General features: G+C 37.7%; 1 protein-coding gene across 8 annotated transcripts in view; it reads right to left on the reverse strand.

The window, feature by feature from the left end:
• CDC42BPB (CDC42 binding protein kinase beta) overlaps positions 1-25,987 on the reverse strand; it is a 91,061-nt gene that overhangs the window by 15,721 nt on the left and 49,353 nt on the right. For 3 of the 8 annotated variants that reach the window (XR_010721952.1, XM_066188856.1, XM_066188855.1), the window contains exons 6-26: positions 24,123-24,216; positions 22,596-22,796; positions 21,471-21,719; positions 20,432-20,511; positions 19,225-19,391; positions 19,018-19,137; positions 17,100-17,233; positions 15,154-15,396; positions 13,494-13,604; positions 12,791-13,035; positions 12,510-12,615; positions 11,877-12,001; positions 11,042-11,147; positions 9,289-9,437; positions 8,549-8,643; positions 8,382-8,461; positions 5,733-5,822; positions 5,221-5,310; positions 4,718-4,823; positions 2,150-2,286; positions 1,434-1,573 (exon numbers count right to left, since the gene is read on the reverse strand). Coding sequence is in view for 7 of the 8 variants with exons in the window: in XM_066188856.1 (XP_066044953.1) it covers positions 1,434-1,573; positions 2,150-2,286; positions 4,718-4,823; positions 5,221-5,310; positions 5,733-5,822; positions 8,382-8,461; positions 8,549-8,643; positions 9,289-9,437; positions 11,042-11,147; positions 11,877-12,001; positions 12,510-12,615; positions 12,791-13,035; positions 13,494-13,604; positions 15,154-15,396; positions 17,100-17,233; positions 19,018-19,137; positions 19,225-19,391; positions 20,432-20,511; positions 21,471-21,719; positions 22,596-22,796; positions 24,123-24,216 (2,868 nt within the window). In the remaining variant the exon portion in view is untranslated. Of the gene's footprint in view, positions 1-1,433; positions 1,574-2,149; positions 2,287-4,717; positions 4,824-5,220; positions 5,311-5,732; positions 5,823-6,903; positions 6,955-8,381; positions 8,462-8,548; positions 8,644-9,288; positions 9,438-11,041; positions 11,148-11,876; positions 12,002-12,509; positions 12,616-12,790; positions 13,036-13,493; positions 13,605-15,153; positions 15,397-17,099; positions 17,234-19,017; positions 19,138-19,224; positions 19,392-20,431; positions 20,512-21,470; positions 21,720-22,595; positions 22,797-24,122; positions 24,217-25,987 lie in introns of all 8 variants that reach the window. The other 5 variants (XM_066188859.1, XM_066188857.1, XM_066188861.1 and 2 more) reach the window with 3 other exon arrangements.

Below are 25,987 nucleotides of genomic sequence, written 5' to 3' on the forward strand. Positions count from 1 at the left end.
ACAACTGCTTTGTTATGCTCTAACCATCCCTGACCCGAACAACTCACAAGCCTCAGTTATGTCTCTACAGCATCTGGTCCGTGTATCTCAATCCACCTGAAGTTAAGTGGGGTGGCTTTGTGTAGTTTTGGTGTCCCAAGCACACCTATTCTACAATTAGAAGCAAGAATATTGCTCTTCCAGCCCAGCAGACACATTAGAAATGAATAATTCATACCTCAATGTGTAGCAAGAGAGGGGCCTTTGGAAAAAAAGAAAAATCACATAAAAAGCTCTTGGCAACATAATTATAGTTTGTGGGTTTCAAATAAGGGTTTTCAAAACAGCTAGATTTTATTCTCTATTACAGTAAAATAAACAGACATCAGAACAACTTTTGCATTTCAGAGTGCTCCACCCCAGAGGGCTAGTCTACATTAGCCTTTTAAAACTGAATTTGACCAAGTTGATCACCATTAATTGCCAATTTTAGTGCAAAGATGACACTAATGTCTGAAACTTGCCCATGCTAGAATTCATAGCTGCGGTGGTTAACATCTATTAAAAATATCTAAGAATCCTCAGATGACAGCCTCAAAGAGGCAGCTACAATAAGCAAAGAAAGCATGGGACAGTTGGTATATGGTATCTGGCCGAGTTGCTTCAAGCTATGTACTGATGTGAATGCTGCTATTTGCAATACTTCCACGTTCCTGCTCCCGCTGCCAACATGTCAGGGAGCTGACACTGACAGTTCCCAGTGAGTGTGAGAACAGTACAGCAGTACTGGTGCAATCCCACAGTACTACTGTCTGGAAAAAATATAAATCAAGCTGCTTGTGAATGCAAACTTATATATTCAACACAGGTACAAAGGTGCTGTAACACTAAAAGGTATTACACTTGCTTGATATTTCCATAAATTGAAATTAAAAAACTTCCTTGGTTACTCTGATCAATGTTAAGTCTCAGATATTCAGTAGACAGTGTTCACTGGTTCAGATGGTCCCCATGAAGTAATAACTCCTGTTAAAAGGCAGGGTCAGAGCCATTTGCAGTGTTAATTAGTTGGTGCTTTTCTGCAGACTACTTCAGTTTTTCTAACATTCCAGATCTAATTGGGTATGGGATGATCTGTAACTCAATGTTGAGGTCAGAGCGCATGGGAAAAACAATCTACCAATACACACTTGCTTTTTACAGGTGGAATTCTAGGAAGAAGCATGCTAATGCTGTAAATACTGGTGACTGCAGTGTGAATGACTACAAAGTCACATAAGTAATTTCTTGCTGAACCAACATCAGCCTAAACTCAGCTGCAGTTTATGTAGAGAATACACACATCTTCTTGGGCCAGAGCTCTCAAAATCTTATAATTTCTTGTGTACTAGGAATGAACACTCCTATTAAGAAAAAAGTAGAGAGGATTTCTACTCTGCCATAACAATACAAACCTGAGATCCAAGACTTGACTTGCCACAACTCCAGGCTGGGTGGATTTTCCTTCAGGCACATCATATAAGAACAGTTTACAGTCACAGACAACTGCATAAGCCCTCTGCCACCCTTTCTTAACTCCTGTAGGCTTTGGGACCTGCAGGTAAATAATTGATTGCTTATTATGTATAAGCACACGTAAAAGACACAAAGCAGGATATTTAGAAAAGCTTATACTTGGATCAATGGAATTGGAGCACATTCGACTTGTCCTTCAAAACAGGATGAAAAATGTCACGTAATCAAGCAATCATTTTTCTTGTTTTAAGTTCAACCATTCCTTGTTACAGGTTAAAAAATATATTAAGACTCGTATAAAGATATTAGGCTTGGATATTCCACCAGTACCAAAATGGTACGACAGTTTACCTTTTATATTATCCTTACATCAAAAATGACAGAAATTCTTTCTTAAACCATTCTCTTTTTTCCCCCTGCTGCTTATGAATATTGTAGCTATTAATCTACTGACCTTCAGCTCTTGCAGTAAAACCAAGTGTTTATCCCACATCTAAAGCAACGAAGGTTAAATAAGTTACAGAGATGGTGCACAAAGCCTTAAGGCTTTAGCACTATTTAGAAGATGTGTTTAAACATACTTAGAGGTTCCAAGCTGTAGAGCTGTAAGTGAAGTTATGTATTCTTCTCTTGTCCAAGAAGGAAAGACCATTACCTTGACATAACCTTTGTAGGCTGTTCCTATTCCTCTTTGCACATCTACTCCAAGAGGCCTTTTGGCTTGTTCAGGGGGTATAGGGCAGACCTGAGGTGCACTATCCTTGCAGGAAACATGGCATGCAAATGAACACACTAAGTACAAAAGAGAAAATTCACAGTGAAATATGTGTATGAGTCAATCATAACAGGTGATTAACATCTACAGTCTACACTCAGCAAATTATCACTGAATATCACAAAATATCACTTACAATAATCACACTGAAACTGGCAGTCAAATATTGCAATAGTTCACTATGCTGAAGGAGTGAACACACCTAGATATTGTATGAGACTCTATAAAGTGCTTTTATTTCCTCATTTTAGCCTATTATGCTCATAAAGGGCAGGAACTGAGTCCACATTTCAAGGAAAATGAGTTGGGCAGCTGTGCTGGTGTTATGCACCAACTAACCCAGTCACAGAAGAGAAACAGTATTAATAAAGGAGGAATAAAAATTACAGGCTAGTGCTAATAGGCGTTTAATTTGATCCGTGTATGCAAGAACACTGCAAAGACAAAGTAAAACTAAATTGATCAAAAAATTAGGAAGGGTTAAACTATTAAACAAAAGATATAGACATAAATAAAGCATAAATAAAGTAGAAAACAGGGACAAGGACTGAAATACTGCATGATGAAAGAGCCATATATATCTACTGCCCAGAGTTCACGTAAGTTCAAATAACGAGCAAACTAGCATTGCATGCTTTCTTACCATTTGCACCACTTTGTGCTGCACCAACAAGGGACAGAGGTCTCTAGGTCTTGTCTACAGAACACTTTGCATAGAAGCAGTACACAGAAAAATCTCATAATACATACTACTTTACATGAGACAGGCTACAAGAACTGTGGAATGAGTTAATGTGTTATATCGAGGCATCTGACCCACAACTTAGGGGCCAGATCTTTCCACAGAAATTTTGCTTTGTTTGTCCCAGCTACCCTGTTTCTACCAGTAGGGTTGGGAAGGCAGGAAGAGAAGGGCACAACATTCTGACCTGTCCTGTGTTTCCTCCTAACGATATTCTCAGAAGTGGGAATCTGGCAGATATCCTAGGTACATCTCGTTCTGTAATTATGAAATGCCAAAAGATTCCAAAAAACCTGGAAACAGCCTGCTTCTGCTACAGCCACAGACAGGACAACAAACCTCCTCCTTATGATGCCTGAGGGAAGAGACAGCATAGAGGGCAGCCCAGAGCAGGTTGTCTGGCTTGTTCTTTGAGCTACTGTCTGCTCCCAGGAGGGCAGAGGTTACCAAAAAGTCATATACACAAAGTACTGTAGGTGCTCTCCAAGACCAGGTAATAAATTCAACTCTTTGAGCAGGCATCGCGATTATTTGGGACTGTGGCTACCAAGGTACACACATATTACAGAAGAGGGAAAATCCACAGAATAGAGTAGATTCCAGTCCTCTAAGTGTAGCTGTATTTTACCATAGTCTCCAGGATTAGAAAGAGGAGGAACTGGGAAATTCAAGTGATTGAGAGGGGAACGTTTGGGGAAGTTTTGTTCTGTTGGAGTCATCTCTATTTTTATATCAATGTGATTTTAGTTTTTTCTGTAGCAATCAAGAACTGCTGTAGATTAGGCAAAATTGAAAACTAACGATGCAGAGCTTAATCAAAATACACAAAACAAAAGAAGAGTGAAGCCAATAGCTACACTAAAGGAAAAGGACAGTTTCAAGCTTGCAAGAAGAGATGCAAAACAAGAGTTGAGAACTGTCAGCAACAGGAGACAAAAGGCAGCCCCAGGGCAAGTGCTGGCAGAGTGACAGGTCCTCCTAGGCAAGAACTGCCACCAGAAGATCTGCCAGGAAAAAAGCCCTGAAGGGCAGATGAGGCAATCTACATGTGATACTGAGGGTGTCAATGGAGAGGCTGCCACTAGCAAGAACTAAGGTGGGCACAGAAATAAAGTTATTTATACTCTAGTATATATACTACGTGGATTTGTGGCCTATTTAACTGAGTTCATGTGTCTAATCAATATAAAGTATTTTCAAATGAAAATACCTCCATATACTGGAACATGGAATTCAGTGGTGATACATGCATCAGAGAAAGCATTTTAAATAAAATTAATGGACAGCAAGACAGGCTGCAGGCCAAATAATCGAACAAACAGTCCTCCCAACAGATGGGGTTTATGACCAGAATAGCATAAAATAGATATAGCCAGATTCATGTCACCCAATCGTTCCTGCAGTTTTCTCTAGTACAATAAAAGAAACCAGTCCTATCATCCCTACCCCCCCCTTGTACTATAACAGCACTAATGGTAGTAGAATAAATTAATTAACAATATGAGAGGAAACCATATTTCATCATACATCATCATTATTCTAAAGAGATTTCAGGAATATGCTGTGACGCAATAGAAAGGAAAATCATCCATTGGCAGCCAGCCCTCTCTTTCATTCCCTCCCCAAAGAAATGCTTGTCTTAAAATACATTGGGATGCTTTTTTGAGAGGCTTGCTGAAAATTTACATAAAGTTTCACCAACTCACCGTCACAGGCATAACCTTGTCGAACTAATCCCACCATAAGAGAGGTGCAATGACTACACTGAGTGGGGCTTGTGAAGGACTTGATATTGAGCTGGTGAGCTTTAGGCTGAAAGATACATTTACGATAATAAAAAACTTCATTTTCTGGACTTGAATAATGCAAGCACCTCCTTCCACCACCCTCCAGTATATCAGTGTGTACATTATGAAGCCTGGGCTTCTTTTATATAAGTGCACCCCGTAACAGGCGCTGCAAGACAACAGTAACAGTTTTATTTCCAACTCCAAAACACACTCAAACCCAAAACTACAACCATGTTTTTTCATCCCTTCCAACAAAACGAAACCCAGTGATATGCATGTGGAAACATTTGATTAAAAACACAGACCTAACAAAAACACACATGACAAACCCAAACAGGACAAGAAAACATGGAGGGCTAATTTATAAATGGTACTTTTTTCCTTTGTTCTTTAGAATAAGGTTAGCACAGTCCCCCTACCTTTGGTACAGCTAGAGAAATGGACTGAATGGTGGGGGAAGGAGCAGCAGGCATCCTCTGAAGCCGAATTGGTTCCTGAATCACAAGAAACTGTAATTGAGCAAAATAAGGCTTCAAGAATTTGTTTCAAGATTGGGGTGGCAAAGCTTATTGTTCTGATTTCTTTTCCTTTTTTTGCAAATTATCAAAAATTTAATAATTGTAAACATTGCCATTCTGATTTAATAGAAACAGATTGTGTTTTAAAGCACTCACAGGAAAGCCTGCACACTAACAAACAAGTAGCAATACAGAAAACATGAAAATGAGGTACATCAACATACACAAAGCCAGTGAAAAGGTTTCATTTGCAACTGTCCTCAAAGCAAGTGCAAGTAACACTGAGACATTGCAAATATGCAGCATTCAATCCTGCTTCTTCATAATGAATGCTGCAGAATGTATTTATCGTGAACAAGACAAAGACATTTTCTAGTGAATTACTCCTCAGGGTAAAATAATGGATCTCTTACTTCTTGTTGTTGCTCTGCAGTTACAACTGAAGTAGACGGCGAAACTTCTGACTTGGGACCCTGCATTTCTTGCTCACTAATAGAGCTGGTCTGCAAAAGTGACAGCAAACATGTTAGATTAGATACCACATATCTGATGAAGTGTCCTCGTGTCAACAGAATGGACACAAGACCCAGTGCCGATTTCTGTATGAAGTACACATACATTTAACATCCACTCTGAGAAAAGATCTTTCCTCAAAACAAAGCTTGACACCTGATGGAAAAGCTGGAAGTACTGAAATGCAAAATCTCGAAGTAGACAGCATAAATGCTCTAACAGTTGTATTCTCCCAGCAAGGCTGTGTCTAATCTCTTGCTTGCAGGTATGGAATGGTGTTTGAGCAGCTTGGCAATCATCCCTAAAATAGCTGACTTCTCATGGCAGCTTACTACACTAGGATTTTTCTAGCATACAGAAGCCAGCAAGTCTGCTACAAGAAAAAAATCTTAAAGTAGTAACACTCCATCTTTAAAAACGTTGTTTAAGAATGATTGGCCTCCGTCATTAAAAGAATCATGTCTACTTAATCAGTGTTTATATTTCACTAACATTTAAAGCTAGCATCCATTACAAGCCATCTATTAATTTCACACTTAAATTAGCAACTACTAATTGCCAGCACAAGGGGGAAGTATGCTACAATTCCAGAGCTAAAGCAGCTGGGTGTGGAAGTTGGATTCTGTATTACTGTACTCTCAGGACATCATGAAAACTGTGATTAACAAACATGAGATTAGACTTCACATCAATGATGTAATTAGCACTAAAGGCAACAAGTAATGAATCACTCACTTCCCAGCCAGTTTAGACAGGAAGACATCTCAAGTTCAGTTAGGTCAGTAAATTTGTTCAGATACTTGTTGTTTTTGTTTCATTCCAAATTGATTGGAAGGGCTGGGCCATTTAAGATCAAATTGCACCATTATGTAATATGAACAATTTCAAAATACTGTGTGATTCAGCTTTAGCTATATAGATAGTCAAACTATAAAACAGTAAGCCTCGAAGAAGTTTAGTGGATTAAGTTACAGAGAAATTAAGGAAGCAAAGTATCTAGTTTTAGAGGGCCATTCTTACTAAGACAGGTCACAACAAAATAAGGACACAAAACTACTAGCAAAAACTTACTTCTTCCCAAAAGGCTAGCAGAGAAGATGTAGACGAAGAAGAAACAGAATCCTTTGTTGTAACAGATATGAGGGATAAAAACGATCGCTTATCACCCACAGGAAAACTTCAGATAGAATATTAGTTGACTAGCTATATAAAATATTTTTATGGCCAAATGATACTCATTCAAACTAAATTAACCCCAAAGCAGATGATGCAAAATATTTTTATAAGTATTTGTGAAAAAAAAAAGTTCATGTAAGTTATTAAGCACAGTATCAGCAATTTTAATGTAATTCATCAGAAAATGCCACCTGCACTTCCATAGAGAATATGTTTTTATTTCAGGATCCATAGAATGGAACCTTATTTACTTACGGGCTTGATATTTTACATGTTACTGTTTTACATCTATCTAGTACTTTGTAAAGCAATCAAAATACCAAGGTCAGTACATAAAAGCTAGTATTGAGAAAGTAGCACATATGCTTCTCTCCCTTCCCTCCTTGTCACCCATAGAGCGCACCTTGCTGCTTCAACAGAAAGGCAGCATAGACATTTTGTGACTGGGAAGAGCAAATACACAAACTGTATGAAAACATCACAGCACATCCATAGGCTTGTTTTTAGCAACTGCGACAATTTTAAAAAAAAATAGAAAAGTAAAAAAGAGGGAGTACACATCTCAGATAGAAAATCTAACCAGACTGATAAGGTTTTAACCTGAGCCCCTTTAACTCCACTTCATAAACAGGTTATTGGCTTCAGTTCAAGTTCTTGGTTTTATCCTAAACTCCCTATGCTTTGCAAAACAAAATTTTAAAAAACCCCAGAAATATCTTCAAGGATCAAGAGTTCATGAAGTAAGGAAATGTGATTCAATGTTGCATTTAAGAGCTGCTTCCTCGGGGAATGCACAAATCATTTAAAGTGAAACGCCTACTTAGAGCTGTGATTTGTACTATTAGTTTTCTAAGGATCACAGGGTGTGTCACAATAAACTTATTATACCAACATCTGTGGGTCCTCTGATTCTCTTCCCAGCTCCTTCTCCTCTAACCACTCCATTAAGATCTGGAGACAACAATTTTATGTATCTGTTTAAGCACTCCCTGAACTGTGTGAACACTTTTCCTTGTAATAATCAGCATCTTCCAACTGCAAAGCATTTAATTCCTTATTTGTAACAGGGTGTGTCAGCATTTCCAAAAAAACCTCATTATATATAATTTAGCAAATGTTTGAGATTAACCTAAACAAAGAAGCAAGAATGGGAAATAATTAAAGTGAACTTCTGGAAATATTTCCCAGAGGTGCCAGCCTCTCTACAAAATGCCAAACAATCTGACATCTTCTGGGCATCCAATTCTGTGCCACGCTGACTTGGCTAATATGCAAGATACCAATCTGCCATACAGTGCCTAAGAATTCCTATTACATAATAAAAATATAATTTGATTATCTAATTTTTGTAGTTATTTTATGTAGTAACTCACTCTGAAAGTCAAATCACGTGCAAGAGAAGAGGTGTTGAAATAGTCAAAAATGGAATCTTGAAAGTCTGGAAGTTTGAGACCTAAAACCAAAAGCAGAACAGGCTTAGCTAAAAGGCAGCATCACAGGTTGTGTTAGAACTCTATTAGAACACAGTAAATTTAATTACCTGGATCTGTTCTGTATTTTTCTTCCAATTTTTTCTTCAAACCGTCCATCTCTTCCAACAGTTCTCTATTTTTTGCTTCTGATTCCTTTAATTTACTAAAGTAAAAAAATATGACCAAAATGTAATCTGAAATATCTCAAAGGCAGGAATGCCAGTACACAAGGTGTTCATTTCCGGTCCTACATCTCAGACTTTTGGAAAAAGCCGCTTTTTTTTTTGTCTGTTTGGATTTTTTGGGGGATTATTTTGGATTTTTTTGAGGGGCGTTGGGGTTTAAGTGATTTTTTTTTTAAAGGATGATTAATTTTACTTTTCCCCTGAACAGACACTTCATTATTTGACTATATAATTAAAACTGTATTTAAGTCTTCTGCTATCACTGCAGGTATCTCCCAAACAAAATTATTCTACTAGTACTTTGACTTTTAATTTCCAAGAACACATCTAACTCCCTAGTAGTTGAAGAAATAGTAGTGAATTTGCTCTGAATTGGCTCTTACACATTTTTTTTCCCTCAGATGCCCAAGATTTCTAACTTACTATACCAGTGAAGTGTTTACTTGAAGAAATTTTTACAGCTCTCACTTGACTGTAAGAAATGTGTAGTCTGTAGAATGGGACCCTTCTGACAGAGTCCAATATCCCAGGCACAAGGGGCCATTTTAAGAAAGTTGCTGCTATTCTAATCAGCAGTTTACATCAGCCCATTAATCCCCAAACAGAACCAAAAGACTCATTACCTTTCTAAAGATATGTTTGCATCTTTAACTTTCCGTAGTTCTTCTTGAACTAGTTGTTTGGCACGAATTTCTGCATCAAGGGCTGACTGTAATTCCAGCCTTGCTGACATATCCAACTTCTGACTGCGTCGCACTTTCCAGAGTGGATCCTGTTGCAGTAAGTTACTGAATATTACTATCAACTGCTAAGGATATTTCTGTTCTTCTCCAAAGACATAAATTAGCTTTCACACTGGTTCAGAGAATGCTCTTTCAATCAGCTATGGACAGCATACCTGATGCATGAAAATTAGTCAATGGTCTTCATTACACAAAAATGAAGTAATGAGCAATTTTAATACTGGTTACACCATTAACACAATATACTGGAAACCAAAATGCTGGATCACTAAGCATGGAAGCCAAACAGACAGAACCCACTGGAAAAGACTAGTTTTCACTGTCCAATCCAGAACTGACTGTGAAACTTGCACAGTGATAGAATGGACTTTCAAAGATGAGATAAATGTCAACATTTAATGTAAAACATATTAACATAAAACATACCAAGAGTAGCAAAACCATGAGAAGAAAAAAAGGAAGAAAGAATCTGGGTCTTGAGATGCTCAGGATAACTGGAACATTTGCCTAAACAAGTCTTATGCTTGCTACGCAGCATATACTATATATGCTACTATACATATAACATATGCTACATACATATAACATATGCTACACTTCAGCATATGCCATGCAATTCCTCCCTACTACCCCAAAAGCTAATATTCTGAGCTTTTCCAGGCATTTTTCAGTGTGGACTACGGTTCTGATATTCCCTAAAGAATACCTCTCTAGTCATAGATGAACTTGCAAATAAGAGTCATGAAAATTGAGAAGCACTTTTTATGTTGAGAATTAACTGCCTTAGAGCAGGTTCTGTAGAAGTTACAAAACCAGTTATAATATAAAGAACAGACAGAATTCTTTATTCTGGCAGTAGCTAAGATAAAAATGCAAACTGCACTTGATCCAATCTTTCTTCCCGTTAAACCTCTCAGTATTATAATTGTCTGATGATGCAGACAAATGTCAGCTCACAGAAATAAAACTTTCTCTTATTCTCTCATATTCATAGGTTTGGAAGGGGTGAGTAACTTCTCATATGCATACTCCAGCAGCAGATGGATTCTGGATGGCAGACTGCTGACTGGCACTGGTAGGGGTGTGGGCTCCCATGCCAAGCTGCAAATGGCTCTTCCTTTCCTTATGCAGGTGTTTTTCTCTTTGAAATCATACTCCTTTATGAGAGCTCTTGTATTAAATTTTGGGGAATTCATGTTACCACTGTATGGGAAAATTATTGCACAAAGGTCTCATTGTTCTGCATGTAAATAAAGCCACATGCTCTGTGTCCCTAGTTTGTACTGGTATAAACCAGACAGTATTTTTTCACAGAAGAAAACTTACTTTGTTGCCTCCCTGTAACAGCAATTATTCAATTGCACATAACACGGTAAAGAAGATTCCTGTACTCCCCTTTGATGGTTTAAGTTATTTTCTTCTCTCCTCTGTAGTGTTTAATATCTGTGATGGCAAATATTAGTATGAAACAACTGTCCCCTGTAATTATCAAATTCTGATCCAATTACCTAGTTGGATTGGCAAGCAGTAGCTAAAAACTATAAAGCAGAGCAGAGGATTAATTCTTTTTACGTACAAAATTGTATCTTCTTACACATGTTCACAACATCTTGAATGTTTCCTATTTCCTTACCAGTGTTCGTGATCCCAGACTGGAACTTCTCAATGATTCTAGTTCTTCTGTCATCTTGGAAGCTAATGCTTGGAGATAGCCACGAGCATCTTTCTCATCACTTACCCTGTTGTGCAATTACAAAAACCTGTGACTTAGCAGTTTCATGGCTCACAGTACCACCAAATTATCAGAGTGTCTGCTCTGGGTTTAGGGATATAACAGGAATGAACAAAGCAAGGAAAACTCTCCCAGCAACAGAAAACTGAATACATCTCAGATTGCCTGCTTTAGATTTTTCTTTTTTCTGATTTTCTTGATTGTGGCAGTTGCTAGGGAAACTGAAACTTCCCTCTTGCCATTAGCAAGAGTTTTGCAGAGATTCACTCTTATATGACAATGATCTGCATATTACTTGCTCAATTTCTGTAAGGTCTACCTTCCAGTCCTTTTTGTTTTGCACGCTGAAACTCTTGCACTCAGCTTGCTAAAGCAATGAATTATATATGGGAGAGGAGTGGAAGTACAAAGTGCTTGCCTAATACAGCTAGTAAGGATCTATATGCTAATGTTGACCTTTTAAATCATGACCAACTTCCCAAATGAATTTATCAAAATATTCCAAATTGGATGACTTAACAATCACTTCAGAGACTGAAGAAAGTTGACACCAGGACTCTGCCTTGCATTTGTTTCAGTGGCATCTGCCAATTTTAACAAAATAACACTCAGAGGTACCATGCTTTTGCTGATCGCAGACACAGACAAGGCCTAGCTATAGGTTAAAAACACAAAAAGCCAATTAGTATTTCAAAAGTTGAAAGTGGCCATATCTGTATCTCTAACCAGCACATACCATTGAATGATTTCTGCAATCTGGGCTTCCCAGTGAGCAACAGACTCCTTCTTTGCTGCTAGATCTTGGAGCTCATCTTCCAGCTGTCTGTTCTGCGCTGTTAGTTTGTCCACGAAGGAGCAGAGCTGAAACAAGACAGTTTCACCTGTGACTTAGGTCAGTTTCAGACTTTTTATGTATGTGTGTGCCTACACACCTTTAGAATCTGAACAAACAAGACCACCCTGGGCTATATGGATTGGCTTCTTTTTTGTGGAACTATCAGTTCACACAAAATAGTCTGAAACAAAGGAAAACAAAAAAGCAAGTGCAGAGGTCGGAGAGGAATAAGGTTTAACTGAAAACCTCCTGGAAGCCAGGCAGTCTGTGTCAATGATTCCCTCCCTTTGCAGCCTTCATGAAGAAGCAAAGGGTGGTGTTCTCTTAATTGTGGGAATCAATCCCCCAAAGAGCAGAGTAGCAAGATGTTGAAGTTATTATACAGATAAATCTCTAATATTTATATGGCAAAAATGACATTTTAAAAATTCAGATAGTGCCTGAACATTTACAGATCCTGTTCTCTCAGTGAGTAGACTACTTCAACATCAGAGACTAATGAAGTAAAAATTATATGTTTCCTGAAACAATTACCCTCTCATTTTCTGTTGTTAATTTTTTGTTATCTTCCAAGAGCATAGATCTTTCACGCTCATATTTCTCCTTCATTGTTCCTACTGCTTCCTCCATTTCACTGTGCCTAAAGAGAAAGACAAGAAATAGAAACACACAGTCAAATTGCTGAACCCGTAGACTGGGATTTTCAAAAAGGAATAAAGAGAGGGTGAAATACCAGCCTGCACAGGTACCCATGCAGTGCAATACATACACACAAGAAGAAATCCACAGTGAGGGAAGCATGCCGAAAAGCTTACCTCTCTCGCTTTGTTTTCTCTAATTTATCCTTTAATATCATGATCTCTTTCTGGAGTGCAAGTTGATGGCTCTCTGAATCATGTACTTCCTTTTTCACATTTTTAACTTCCAAAACATGTGATGCTTCCCGTCGGACCAACTCCTCTTCATAAAATAAGATTTTCTTTTCCAGCTCAGACTTAACTTTGGAAAGCTCCTGCTGATGTTCCAGTGTGGCACCAGCTGCCCGGCCTCCCTGCTTCAACTGCAGAACAAGAGGAGAAACCATCAGGGAGAAGCTATGATCTTTATATTTCGAGAATATTATTAGAAGTCAGAATTGTCCAATTGGTGGAACTTCGGCAAAATTTTTATTTGGGCACTAAGTGATTTAAAAGGTGCCTGTCCCCAGGCACTATATATAAGTGACTGTTTTGCTTACATGACCTGAATAAGGGGTTGCAATGGCTTGCAGAGATAACAGATTTGGATCACATTGGTTTAGTAGCTGCTTAGAATTTATATAAACTGAGCATTTTCAAGACATTAGTATCCAGCAATTAAAGTCTTTCAAGTAAAAAAGCCAAATAAATCTGGATGGGTTAGGTCAGGTTTCTGGTAATGCTGTAGTTTTTAAGTCTCCCACTGGTATCAATAGTTGAATAAGCCAAACTCTTGCAGCTTCTGGGCCATTGAGTAAATATTTGTCAAAAACCATGTAACCTTTAGAGCTTCCAGTTCATTTTCCAGTTGTTTGGAGAAAACCTCGCTGTGCTCACGGAGCTTGCGTTCTTTTGATGCTTCTGCTACGACTTCTTCAAGTTGGGCTTCCAGCTGTAACGAGTCATTTTAGGTCATTTCAACACAAGATAACACTATCTGTATCATTCATTTCCTTTCCTCCATACGGCCTAGCAGCAAGTTTTATTTATTTCTATTTTAAGTTACACCACTATAACAACCATCTCAGAATGTCATGATAATTGTTTTGCCTTCAGTGACTCAGGCATCCATCTGTCTCATGCAGAGAACTATTATTTTATGACTCTTTGTACTGATGTGAACTACATCAAGCCCATTCAGGGACAACTGCACAGCTTCTATTACAGCAAAGAGAAGGAAATGGCACTAGGAAGACACTGCAGCTGAGAAAGAAGAAAGTCTCCCACACTTACAGGTCAGCTCCATGCCTCAAGATCTAAGCAAGGCAGCTTAAAAATATCAACCTTTGAACCAAATTACTGCAAAACACTTTAAATATGAACACTGAATATTCTTACTCTGCAATTACGGAACAAAATAAGCTTGATCATCCATTTATTGACTTCAGAAAGCTTATCAGAAAGACAATTCAGATTTAGTGGCAACTAAGGCAACTGCTGGAATTCAAGAAATAGCGGCACAGTTTCAAATCCTGACAGGAAAATAAGATTTGTTTTTCTGTGTTCAAATTAAACTAGCAAAATTGTTTTTAAAAGGATTGTACTTAGAACTGTGGGACAAGATAGTGAACTTCTAGACTGTGCTCTGAATAGAAGATTGATACAACTGTTATGAAAGAGGAATTCTGAAGAACAAAGACAGATTTTTAAAGCTCTGCATGAAAGTATTTAACTGCATTAGCAACAACACTTGAATGCCTGCTGTACTCTGCTCTAGAGATGAGATGCCACAGCAATTCATCAATTCCCAGTTAACTATCATGTCTTGTTCATGGATAAAAGCCTTAGAAACTTCATCATCTGCTACATTTTCATAGACTACCTTTCAATTTGCCAGAAGTTTTCTTGCAATGCTTATAGAGCTCTTGAATTTCTCTTCTACATTTCACCCACAGAATACAGAAAACACGATGATTTTTCAGTGATTAAAACACTCCAGATTAACCAAAGTAATTTTTTCTTATGCCCTCTTCTGGCTATCCACTTCATCTCATGTAAAACTATTGCCTAGAATACTAATTGAAAATTAACTTGCTTAAAGATATTACAGATACTCTTACAATGACTTCACTACAGAGGAAGGAAAACCACATATTTAGTTTTGTATCATTCTTCTTCCCTTCAGCTGAAGAGAAACATTCAGTTAAAAAACCACTGAAGTCAGAATACTCCAGCCTCAGATCATATGAAGACACTCACTGAACTTTGGAGGTTACAAGCTGACTGTGAGTCAAGACTGTACAAGAATCAAAACACCAGAACTAATAAACCGGGCACAGAGCAAGAATACTTTCCTCAAGATTCAAATCAGTCTGAGTGCAAATAAAAAAAAATCCCACAAAAATCCCCAGAAGACACTCCTGATTTTTCAACGTAATCACATATGAGGTACTGGGTAAGCAGCAGCTGGAACATGAGTGCCAGTTGTTTTATCAAGCTACCTCTTTCCTCATCTTCTCTGATTTACGGACGTCCTGTCGCAGAGCATCGATTTTCTGCATGCTCACTTCCAGCTCCTCCTCCTTGTCGCGAAGTTGCCGGGACAGCTTCTGCTTCTGGGAGCGCAGGTCTCCCATCCTCTCACTGAGCTCAGAGAACTCTTGCACAGCCAGCTTCCTCTGTTGGTGGGCATCCCTCAGCTCTTTGGACTGCATCTTTAATCTCTCTGAGGCTTCTACAAGTTGCTGGTTTTAAAAAATAAAAAAGAGTAATAATAAAAAAGAGTAATTTGAACTCCATATATTCTTTCTAAGAAGAAAGAAACTGGATCTACCTACGCTTGTTTTGACCACCTCACGTAACTACTAAAGATTTCTAATTGTTAATTTACACAATTGTTTAGCTAAGCAGCTGCAGTGACATACAAAGACAGCCATTACTCTGCTTCTAGTGCGGCAGCTCCAAAGCTACTTTTGGTATCCCAGAAGTCTTTCTTGTAAATGTGACTACACAAGGCCATCTCACTTCTAAATAGCTTCATTTTAGATTACCACCATGTACCTGCACATTTGTAACCTTGTTTAAAGGAATGCTTTAGCAGACAGCAGATTCGGGAGAGACATCAAATACATTGTACCAGTATTGAGATGCTGCAGCAAATGTGAGGTATTTCAAAACACTGAGTAAGATTCCTTAAAACAAATTGTGAAGCTCTTAATACTTTAATTGAAATTATAAAAATTATTTCCTTTACAGAAAGTAGTTAACAAAAATTAGCAGGATTAAAATACAAATGGAATGTTCGACATAAAATCATTTGAGACTGGGAGAAAAAAACAAGCAAAAGAGTAGAATGGCATAACAAAATAAAGGTATACTGTACAAGGGAATTCTAAAAATTTCTGCCATTAGTAGGAGCATTGCAGGAAGATTAAGTTCCCAAAAAGCATGTGTTCAGACCAGAAGCAGCAGATCCACCTTCTCTGCTACTCATATACTCTAGCAAACAACCCCTACCGGTGGTTAACAGACAGAAGAGAGACTGTTAAATTCTAGTGCACAAACAGCCCAGAAATTATGGCCCATGGATTACTTTTGGATCCATATGAATGCTCAGGAACAATATGGCTGGGCTGATAGATTTTTGCAAAACTACTTATTCCAATACAGGTAGCGTTTTTTACTACTATTGAATGCGGTAGGTAGTATATGCGAACGCCTGTTTACTTTACTACAAAATATGTAGCTGACTTAAAACTGAAATACTGCCAAATTTTAGGAAGCAAACATAGGGATGATTTACACAGCAGCAAAAACTCAGCGATTACATAGAAGTCATTATCAGCCTTAAGTAATAATTAACCTTTTGGTATAAAAAAAGAGTAAATGGGCTCTTTCAATGAGCCCTGCTAACTTCTGTGCAAAGATCTTTTTCCCCTAAATAGACAGGTGTACCCCAAATGTCACCAGCAGGCCCAGAGTCATGTAAACTGACTCATGGTCAAAAACCCCATAATTCTGCCAGGGATACCAGACAGGTATCTGCTGGGTCTGTTTCCTCTCTCATCATTCCCTGAAACTGGAAGAGAACAACACTTGTGTTCCTGATCCCTTAACAAGTCATCCCAAGGCTCTGAGGTCTCTCTTGATTCCCCTCAGACTTCTACTGAAACAGTTGAAGAATAATTAAACAGCTTAATTAAAACCATTCTTTAGGTGTTCGTTTCATCTAGCAGAACACATTTGATTTAAGAAGCCCATCAACTTCCAAAAAAGAACGTGTGATACTTTGGAAAGCAAAGCTACTGTACTGACAAACAGGTTCCCTAACATCTCTGCATAGTTTTAAAAAGCAGCATTTAAAACATTAAAATTGCTATCACAACATAACTGTCCTAGAACTACTTTACATGATCATTTTTAAAAGTATCTATCTTTGGATCTATACCTTATGAAGGTCCTCCTTTTCTTGCCTCAGTACTCTGCACTGCTTTTCTAGTCCTTTCAACTTGTGTATGGAGTCTTCATGTTCTTGACGAAAAGCCACTGCATCCGCAAGCTGTGCTTCCAGTTTACTTATATCTGTAGATTAATACATATTAAAGGTAACCTAATCAACACCAATAAAACAAGCCACATTACTCATGCTAACTGGCATCACTTTGCTTGGAAAATCAACTTCTTTCCTACTCACACCATTTTAGACTATTTAAAGTAACTTTGGGACATTGATACCTCAAAACAATTTTATTTTTCTCAGCCCCAAAGATTGTGATCTCTAAGTGAAAATGCCTTAGCACAAGGCTTTGTTTTGTTTTTGAGGAACACAACTTCCAGCCCTTGAAAATATTAAAATAAACTTGAAATGTTCCAATTCCTGTTCTAGTAATGTGTTTCCTAAATAGTTTTCGTTATGCAACAAAAAGGCAACAGTCATTAGTGCATCCAGCAAGACACGCAAGGACTATTTATTTTCTAGATAAGAAATAATGAATAATTAGGGAAGGAAATACCATCCTGCACAAGGTAACCTGGAGACCTGACTGCCCATACTCCTGGCAGCTTGTTCTCGCTTTACTTGCAAAGACAAACAAATCTGATTTGAAATTATTGGTTTAAAGTGCAAAACACCCAACATAACCACCTTTAGATAATCCTGCTCAGTCTTACCAATTCTAAGAAAATGAACTGCCATTCTCTATTTGGTTTTAAATTTCACAGGAAATTAATTGTCTCACTCAAGTTCCACTGATATCTGTGGCAGAACAGGAAAACGGACCAAAGTATTCAGGATCCCATGCACTGCTGTAATGCTTGAAGTATTATTCCTATCCTTACTTCAGAACAAATGCCCTCCCTCCCTACATGAAACAATGCTACTTCTTTTTAAATTAGGAAGCACTGTTAGAATTTATATTTAATAGGACATGACTGGTTGAAGAACTAGATAAACCTGAAAGAATAGATCTTCATTTCTAGACAAACCTGAATGCAAAAGCAGAACTTTAATCTAACTATTGTCATTCAAACCTAATTTCAGAATATGCAAGAATAGCATTTTTGGAAGGATAACCTATGTAGGAGAGCTGATTTTTGCTGTGCATACACCTACAAAAAGGGTATATGGTCCAAAGAAATGGGGAAAAGATATTCTAAAAAAATTCTCATCAGCAACTCAGCATCTGAACTCGCACTATACAGGCCTCTATAAAAACTCTCAGCCAAGTCATTAGGATTCAAAACTACCACTTTGTTTATCACTGATTCTCACTTAAAAATTAGGTGTTAACAGGAAGGTTTGCATGGATAAACTAATAGCATTGTCAAGCAACAGATTTTCAGCGATATGGATGAGTCAGTCTTCCCTCAGGACAGATGCCAGTATTTGTTTTTCTGCAACACTCAGTGCTTCCTAATTAATGCATCACCAAACACAGAAACACAAAGGGAGCAGAAGCTCAGAAATATTTAAATGTGAACTACTATTACACATCCCCCCAGCTACTCCTTTATGTTACTAAAGAGCAACCAGACTTCGATCTCCTGCCTCCAAGTAAAACCTCTCCAACACAACACTTCTCAAATGGAGGAATAAGAACATGATCTCCTGAGATTTTTAGGGAAACAAATATCACACAAAATATTTAACTAAATCCATCCACACTCTGGACTTCCCATGCTAGTATGTGCTATCAAGCCAAGCAAACGGAAGAACTAGTTAAGCACTCATCTGGAAAAAACTGAAATGACTCTAAATATTGAACAAGGCTTTAAAAAACCCTTTGTTTTTTAAATACCTCAAGAACATTAATTGTTCTTATTGCAAAATAAATTGCATTACTATAATTACCATGCCAGAGGCTCACCTGTTAATTTGTTCTTCAACCGTTCAATTTCTTCATTTAGTTTTTTAATCTCCTTATCACGGCTTGTATTTGCTGTAACACACACTGGACCTTGGAGATTCTGCACTGTCTCTGTAGATTCTTAAAATCCAAAAAGAAAGGAAAAGATTTTCAATAAAATATTCCAATGAGCAGAACTAAGAATCCAAATAAACATAAACCACTAACCTTGGAGTTTTCTGTTCAAATCCTGCTTTTCTTGCTCTAATTTCCGTATTTTCTTTTCATAGCCTTCTATTTGTGAAGTGTTCTTTAAGTCTCGCTGTACATCCATATCTTTGGTTACAGTGTCAGACTGCAACACACTCTTTAAAGTGCCTCTATCAGATAAAGAGCTGAAAAGAAATACATAAGTTAGGACATTTTAATAAATACTCACAGCAGTCTATAGCTGGGACATGCTGGGATTCCATCAAATATGCACCTTAAATTTACAAGTACAATTAGTGCAGTAATTGTTACTGCTGAGACAATTCTCAGGGTAAAGTTATTATTCCCTAGCTACTGTGCATGCTGCTGTAGAAGTAAGATACCTGCATGCAGAACTTCAATGATGCAGATACACCTTCACAAACTGCCTAAATGATTCAAAGTGTTAACATTCGTGTAGTGGTTTTAGTTCACCAATTTTTGTTTTACAAAATTAGTGTAGTGGTTTAAGTGCTACCAGCACACTCTCCCATGCCAAAGGTTACAGGTACCTGTCAGAAATGGAAGCAGGTAAGTGTACCTGCACTGAGATAGCTGAGGGACAGCCCCAAAAGTTCAGTTTAAAGCATGGCAAATATTCAAGTTAAGGCACATGATCTCACTGTGAAAAGAATGACAGGCATGTTTTGGCTTCATGGGGTAAGAAACCCCAGCAAAGAGAAATAATGGAATAACAAACAGGCCAGAATACCCTAAGATGAGAGACAAGTATATGTTTGAGAGATCTCTGAAGTCAGATGGAGGTCATTTCAAAGATATGCAAAGGGAGCCACTTTGTCCATGCTCAGAACCCTCTATGTTAACTTGGTCTACCAGCAGGACAGTAGAGCAATGAGATAATCCTGAACAGTTCCTGGCAGACTTCCAGTGTGGACAAGACTTGCTCTCAGCCTCTCAATGCAGGAACTGCAACTGAAATACCTAGTCCCTTAACTTTCTTTTATTTCAAATAGATAAAATATTAAATATAAAAGCACCTAATCTTGCCAAACAGGATCAAAGTATGTTCAGACATTTGAAAAAAAAGAAACCAAGAAATAAAAAGTTTGGCCACAGGTATACCTATGGACATCCACCTCTCCATATGTTTATAAAAATGAGAATTCCCAGGAATTAGCTGCGTTTGGGAAACAAGTTTCCTTTATAAAACATACCCTTTGCTTACCTGTCAGTTGTGTACGTAAACCCAACGAATGGTAAATGCAATCCAGAAAAGCCCGTATGAGAACTTGGTGGCACCACTTCCTGCATGAAAACAACGTGCATGAAAACCCAAGAGAGAACCCATACAGAGTGAAAGGCATTTCATTGAGCCTCAACAGCTAAAAGAGAGACAGCTAATGGAAAGATTTTTCTTAATACACCAACTGACAATTGGCAGTTATGCTCCACTGCCCCCGGACAAGCTTTATTTCAGATTAGGTCGCCTAATAGAATGACTTGAATTTCGGAGCCTCTTGAACTGGCACTTGAAAGGGCAGCATTTCAACAAGTTCAAAGCACAATGCAGCCAGTAAAAGGAAACCCAAAATTCCAAGTTCCTAATTAAAAGTGACCTGGCACCAAAATGCCTGCTGTTAGTCTTAGTGTTCTAGTTATGTCAGACATGAAATCAAAAAATGTGCCAAAAGCTCTTAATTTCTTGGAAAACAAGCTGGTGAACAAATTAACACAAAAGCTCTCTACTCCTCCTGACCCATTTGTAAACTACAAGACAACAGAAATGGAGGAGTGCAACACCATGTTCTCTATTCCAGGAAACATCCTTCTGCTTCTTAAGTCAGCGGAGAAGTAGCAGGATGAGTCCTCTCACTTGGACAGCTGTGCTTGCAAGCTACACAGAAAATACATTCTATTTCTAAAGATAGATTTTTTTTTTCACCTTTGAAAAGGCATAAATCCAAATCCTAGCTCCCTGTAAAGGTAAACTGAAAGGGCAACTAAGGGGCTTTTTCCCTACCTAAATATGTTTTAACTTTGACCATGTAACAGTAATGTAGTCTGGCAAGTGCTACCACTTAAAAAAGCAGCTCATGATTTCTGATAACACAAAATGCCAAAGAGATGAAAAACTTGAATTTTTTACATTTGGAGTGACTTATTTTTTCATCTCTTTATTTATTTTGAAGTAGGTCCTCACTACTAGCTAACAGTGCAGCAAGGATGCATATTTTCATTAGTAATATCTAAAAATAAAGACTCACTGGATTTCTTAGTACATCATCATCTACATCAAAGTTCGAGGTGTCAGAAGGACTGCTAACTTCTGGAATATAAGGTGCTTCTAGGTTTCGGATGTTATCCCAATTAAGTCCTTCAAAAAATGCATGAGACTTAAAATCCTCTATTCCATTCTGACCCAGTCTACGCTCCCTGCTGCAGATAAGTCGCTGAATAAGATCTTTTGCTTCTTCAGATACATCTGTAACATGGGATGGAAACTGAAATCGTTCCTAGAAAACAATACAAATGGAAATTATTAGAGAAGGAATTAATTCCAACTTTCAACTGTAGTTTCAAAAGACCCACTAAATTACATCAATAAAACTTAAAATGAATAGTCAAATACTGTTCTAGTAACAATGAGCAATGACAGAGCACAATTCAATACATTCAGTGAGAGACTTTTTGTCTTATATTAGATTTCAAGCACAAGAAATAATTTATCAATTTCTTTTCAACAGATCTGTCTGATCTGTGATTACAGTAACTTTGTTAGGAAAAGCAAACTTTTTTTAAAGACATACCAGGATTTTTACACACTACAGTATATCAAAGATCATACAATAAAGACAGACTGGTATTCTTACTCAGAGGTCCATTGATCTCCTGGAGATGTACTCCGCGAGATTAAATTAATTTCAACTCTTAGAACCCCATGACATTAGTCAATTTTTTATGTTGTCATATTTAGGAATGTATTTTTCTAATATATAGGTTAAATACCTGTTTTTCTTACCAAAATATAATCTACATTTAGAAAATATTTCTATTATCATAAACAAACATAAGATCTAAAAATTGTAATTACCACTAACAACTGTAATTACTTTAGACTGAAAAAACTAGAGTAGATTTTAATTTTGTGATGATTGCCTACATTTTCCAACAAGAGAATTAGCACCTAGAGAAAAACTTCAATTTGTCAAAGAATTAAATTTCTGCAGCTCAGAGAAGCAAGCATTCCTAAAATCTGAACCAGCAAACCTTCACAACATCAGCCTAAAACACTGTGTAAAAGCAAGCAACTACCATCATTTCAATATCTTTAAGTGGTAAGTTCCTCTGTAAACAAACTCAGAATACAAGAGATTTAATACAGCTCTTACTTCATGATTCATAATCTTCCCATAGGTTTCCACTAGTGACTCTGCATAGAAGGGTGTTTCACCATACAGCATTTCATACATGCAGACACCCAGTGACCACCAGTCACACTCAGGCCCATATTTCCCCATTCCATCTTCCATTGCTTGCAGTATCTCAGGAGAGATGTAGTCAGGAGTACCCACTGCTACTGATGACTGTACCTTAAAGATAAGGCAAACATAATTCTCATAAGTTTCCAGTTTCTCTCAGCAACTGTCTTACTCAAACACTAGTATTTCTGATAAACAGAGACACCACAACATGATTCTGGAGAAGGAGGAGATTCATAAATTTACAGCAACATAACAAAGAAAATATTAAGAAAGTAACAAAGACTGCAACAATAAGTTCCATTCTACTGCTACATAAAATCAGTTGATATGTTTTATTCTCAACACAGCAGAAACCCAAAATAGTCACAGATACTGTGAAAGCCGAAATACAGAATATATTTTGCCTTTGTGTGTGTTTATACTTTAAAACTGCAATTTACTGCGCAGAAGTTGAAATGAAAAATTAGTAAGTAGGGAGATCAGGTCCTACTCCTGAATTTTACAGTTTCATTTGAAGATCACAGAACAAATTTCCTAGGTTAGTTTTATTATGTCAGAAATCACTCAAATGTTTATTGCCTAATGTGCAACTGGATGTACTACAGGAATAAGGTGGAGAAATTACTCTGTGCACTAGTAGTAGGGAAGCCCTGTCCATCAGGGCAGACTAATCTCTAGGAATAATGTTCTCAACTCTCCCTCATTTTGCATTTTTATGGTAAAGCTTTAACAGGCATTTTACGACTAGAGAACATCAACAAGACGTGAGTTAGTGCCAAAACCAGTGAATGATGCTGCATGCCATACTTTGGCAGGACTGGCACCCCTGGAAGTGCCCTAAATGAGGCAAAACAAACAAAACCTGACACAAGCAATTCAGCTTTTAGAGGTAAATCCAATCTGCTGCACAAGATGGCCAATTACCATCATGTTGCTGTTCCATTTGTCAAAGGCATATAAAACAAACTGCTTATTAATTATAGAACCAAGACAATTATTTAGTTTGGAAAAGACCTTTAAGATTATTACATCCAGGTGTTAACAGAACACTGGCAAGTCCACCTAAATGGTGGCCCCAAGTGCCATATCTACACATCTTTTTGATACCTACAGGAATGGTGACTCCACAATTGTGTGTACCTAACCTACGGAGCAGGTCACCTTTCCCCCTTGCACTCAAATAGTCATTAGAAGAAAAAGTGAAAACCAGAAAAATATAGCAAAGGAAACGTAATAAGTTAGCAGCCTGTAAAACAAGGAGATGAAGATTTCAAAAATGCATTCAAGTATGTTGAGTTATATTGTACCCTCAATTTTTAGCGTGTCAGAAAGTTCACAATCTACCACATCCCTGATGCACACTGATGATGTCTAAACAACTCACTCAGAAGGTCCCACCATCAATGACCCAAATAAATTTTGCTTCATACATACTGTGCCATCTTCACTCATTTTCAGACAGGACCCAAAGTCTGCCAATCGTATGTGGCCGTTCATGTCCAAAAGAACATTATCAGGCTTTATGTCCCTGTTAGAACAGATACAAGTGAAAAGATTTAAACATACAGTATTAGTTCTGCTTGTAAAGATTAATCTTGCATCAAAATAACATAGAATTTTACCCACTGATGTAAACTCTTTTTATGATTCTATTTATGACTCTCTCCTCCTGACCAGCATTAAATCCCCAGGTTTGTTGCACCATAAAATCTGAGTTTCTTTTCAAATGTGAAGTTCCAAATGCCACTATATGTGTAGAAAAACTTAAAACCTGTACAACCCCTTCAGTTTAATCTTTGAAAAGGAGACCAGAGTTACTAGGAATAAACAAAAACAAGGTGCTCTAATACACCTAAAAGAAGGGTATTAGATGTGGAAGCTGACAATGGCTGATTTTTAAGATGCTGAATTCCAGTTTCACACTCGACATTGGTGAGAAAAATCATGACAGATTTAACAACGGTCCTCATATGTGTAAAAATCCAGCCAACTTGACACATTTTTCCAACACAAACTTGGATTAACCTTTTTAACCAAAGGCTAATGCTCTGAAATTAATTACTGAAATGTCACTAATACTGCTGCTCATTAGCAGTATTAATACAAAGTAATAAATGCTAATCTATGCCTGTCTACATAAATTTAAATGCATATTTACTTGTGATAATACACAAAACATGTGATGAGAAAATTGGACTATGTCACTATGCTTCCCCAATAAATTAATTAGTAATTCTACATTGTTAAACTTATTCCATACATTTCAGTTCCAGATACTGTCAACGTTCCACAACCACAAGTTAAGCTCAGTAGTTGCAGGGGACTATGAAAACTAGTATACAACTGTACACTAATTTGTTTGTTTGTTTTTTAAAGAACACTGCTCACAGGGGCACTTGCAGCATGAGCCAATCTCTGCTTGGCATGCAGCTCTCGCCTCAGGGACCAGTTCTGCTGGTCTGAAAGGCTTAATGGCTCCTCTCTGAGCTCCACTGTCTCCTATCTACAGCTAACAGGTCGTAGAAGCCCTTAAAGGGTCCTTGAAACCCTCTCCAGAGCAATCATACTTCCTCTCCTAATCCATTCCAGTTGCCAGGCAGTAATTTCTTGGGCATTGGCACATGTCCTGTTCAAAGCACGTGTTTTGGCCACAGAGCCACACAGACCTATTGCCACAACAGACCTTCATTCAGCCCCGTGAAAAGATGTAGCTGCTCAGTAAGTCAGGCCACCTTCCTTGGAAATTGGTGCAATGATGCCTCTGGTGAACTTCTTTGGGGCTGTAACATTTTTAAATCCCCAAATTTACTCACAGGAGTTTTAGAGAGTTTAAGTATCTCTTCAATTTTTAAAACAGCAATCCAAGTGCTAACAGAAGAGTTCAAAACATTATAGTTGAGAACTCCCTATGCTTTTTAAACTTGAACTGTGCAGCTACTACTAACCACAACCTAAGTTTACTTGATGGTAGCCACTGATTCGGAATACACATCTTGTGTGCAAAAACAATTAGACCAGCACATGCCCACTGATTACAAAACCTGTTTGAGAATGACCTCAGGTAAGTAGAGGCACTGATGTTATCATGGGCTTACTGTGCATACATTTTGCAGAATGTCTAAACATCTGTAGAAAGTTCAAACCATTTCAAACTGCTTCAAACTTCTAGGTTGCTTGGACTAAGGCAGATAAATATTTATTATATGAATTGAGAATAAGTCAAGAGCCCTGATTAAAAATAGAACAGACTTTAAAAGGTTAGTCAGATAAATGTCACTGCTTCTGATATCAATCCATCA

This window comes from Chamaea fasciata, unplaced genomic scaffold, assembly GCF_029207755.1.
Source record: "Chamaea fasciata isolate MVZ Bird 193981 ecotype frontalis unplaced genomic scaffold, bChaFas1.0.hap1 SCAF_7, whole genome shotgun sequence".
In the NCBI taxonomy this organism is placed as follows: domain Eukaryota; kingdom Metazoa; phylum Chordata; class Aves; order Passeriformes; family Sylviidae; genus Chamaea; species Chamaea fasciata.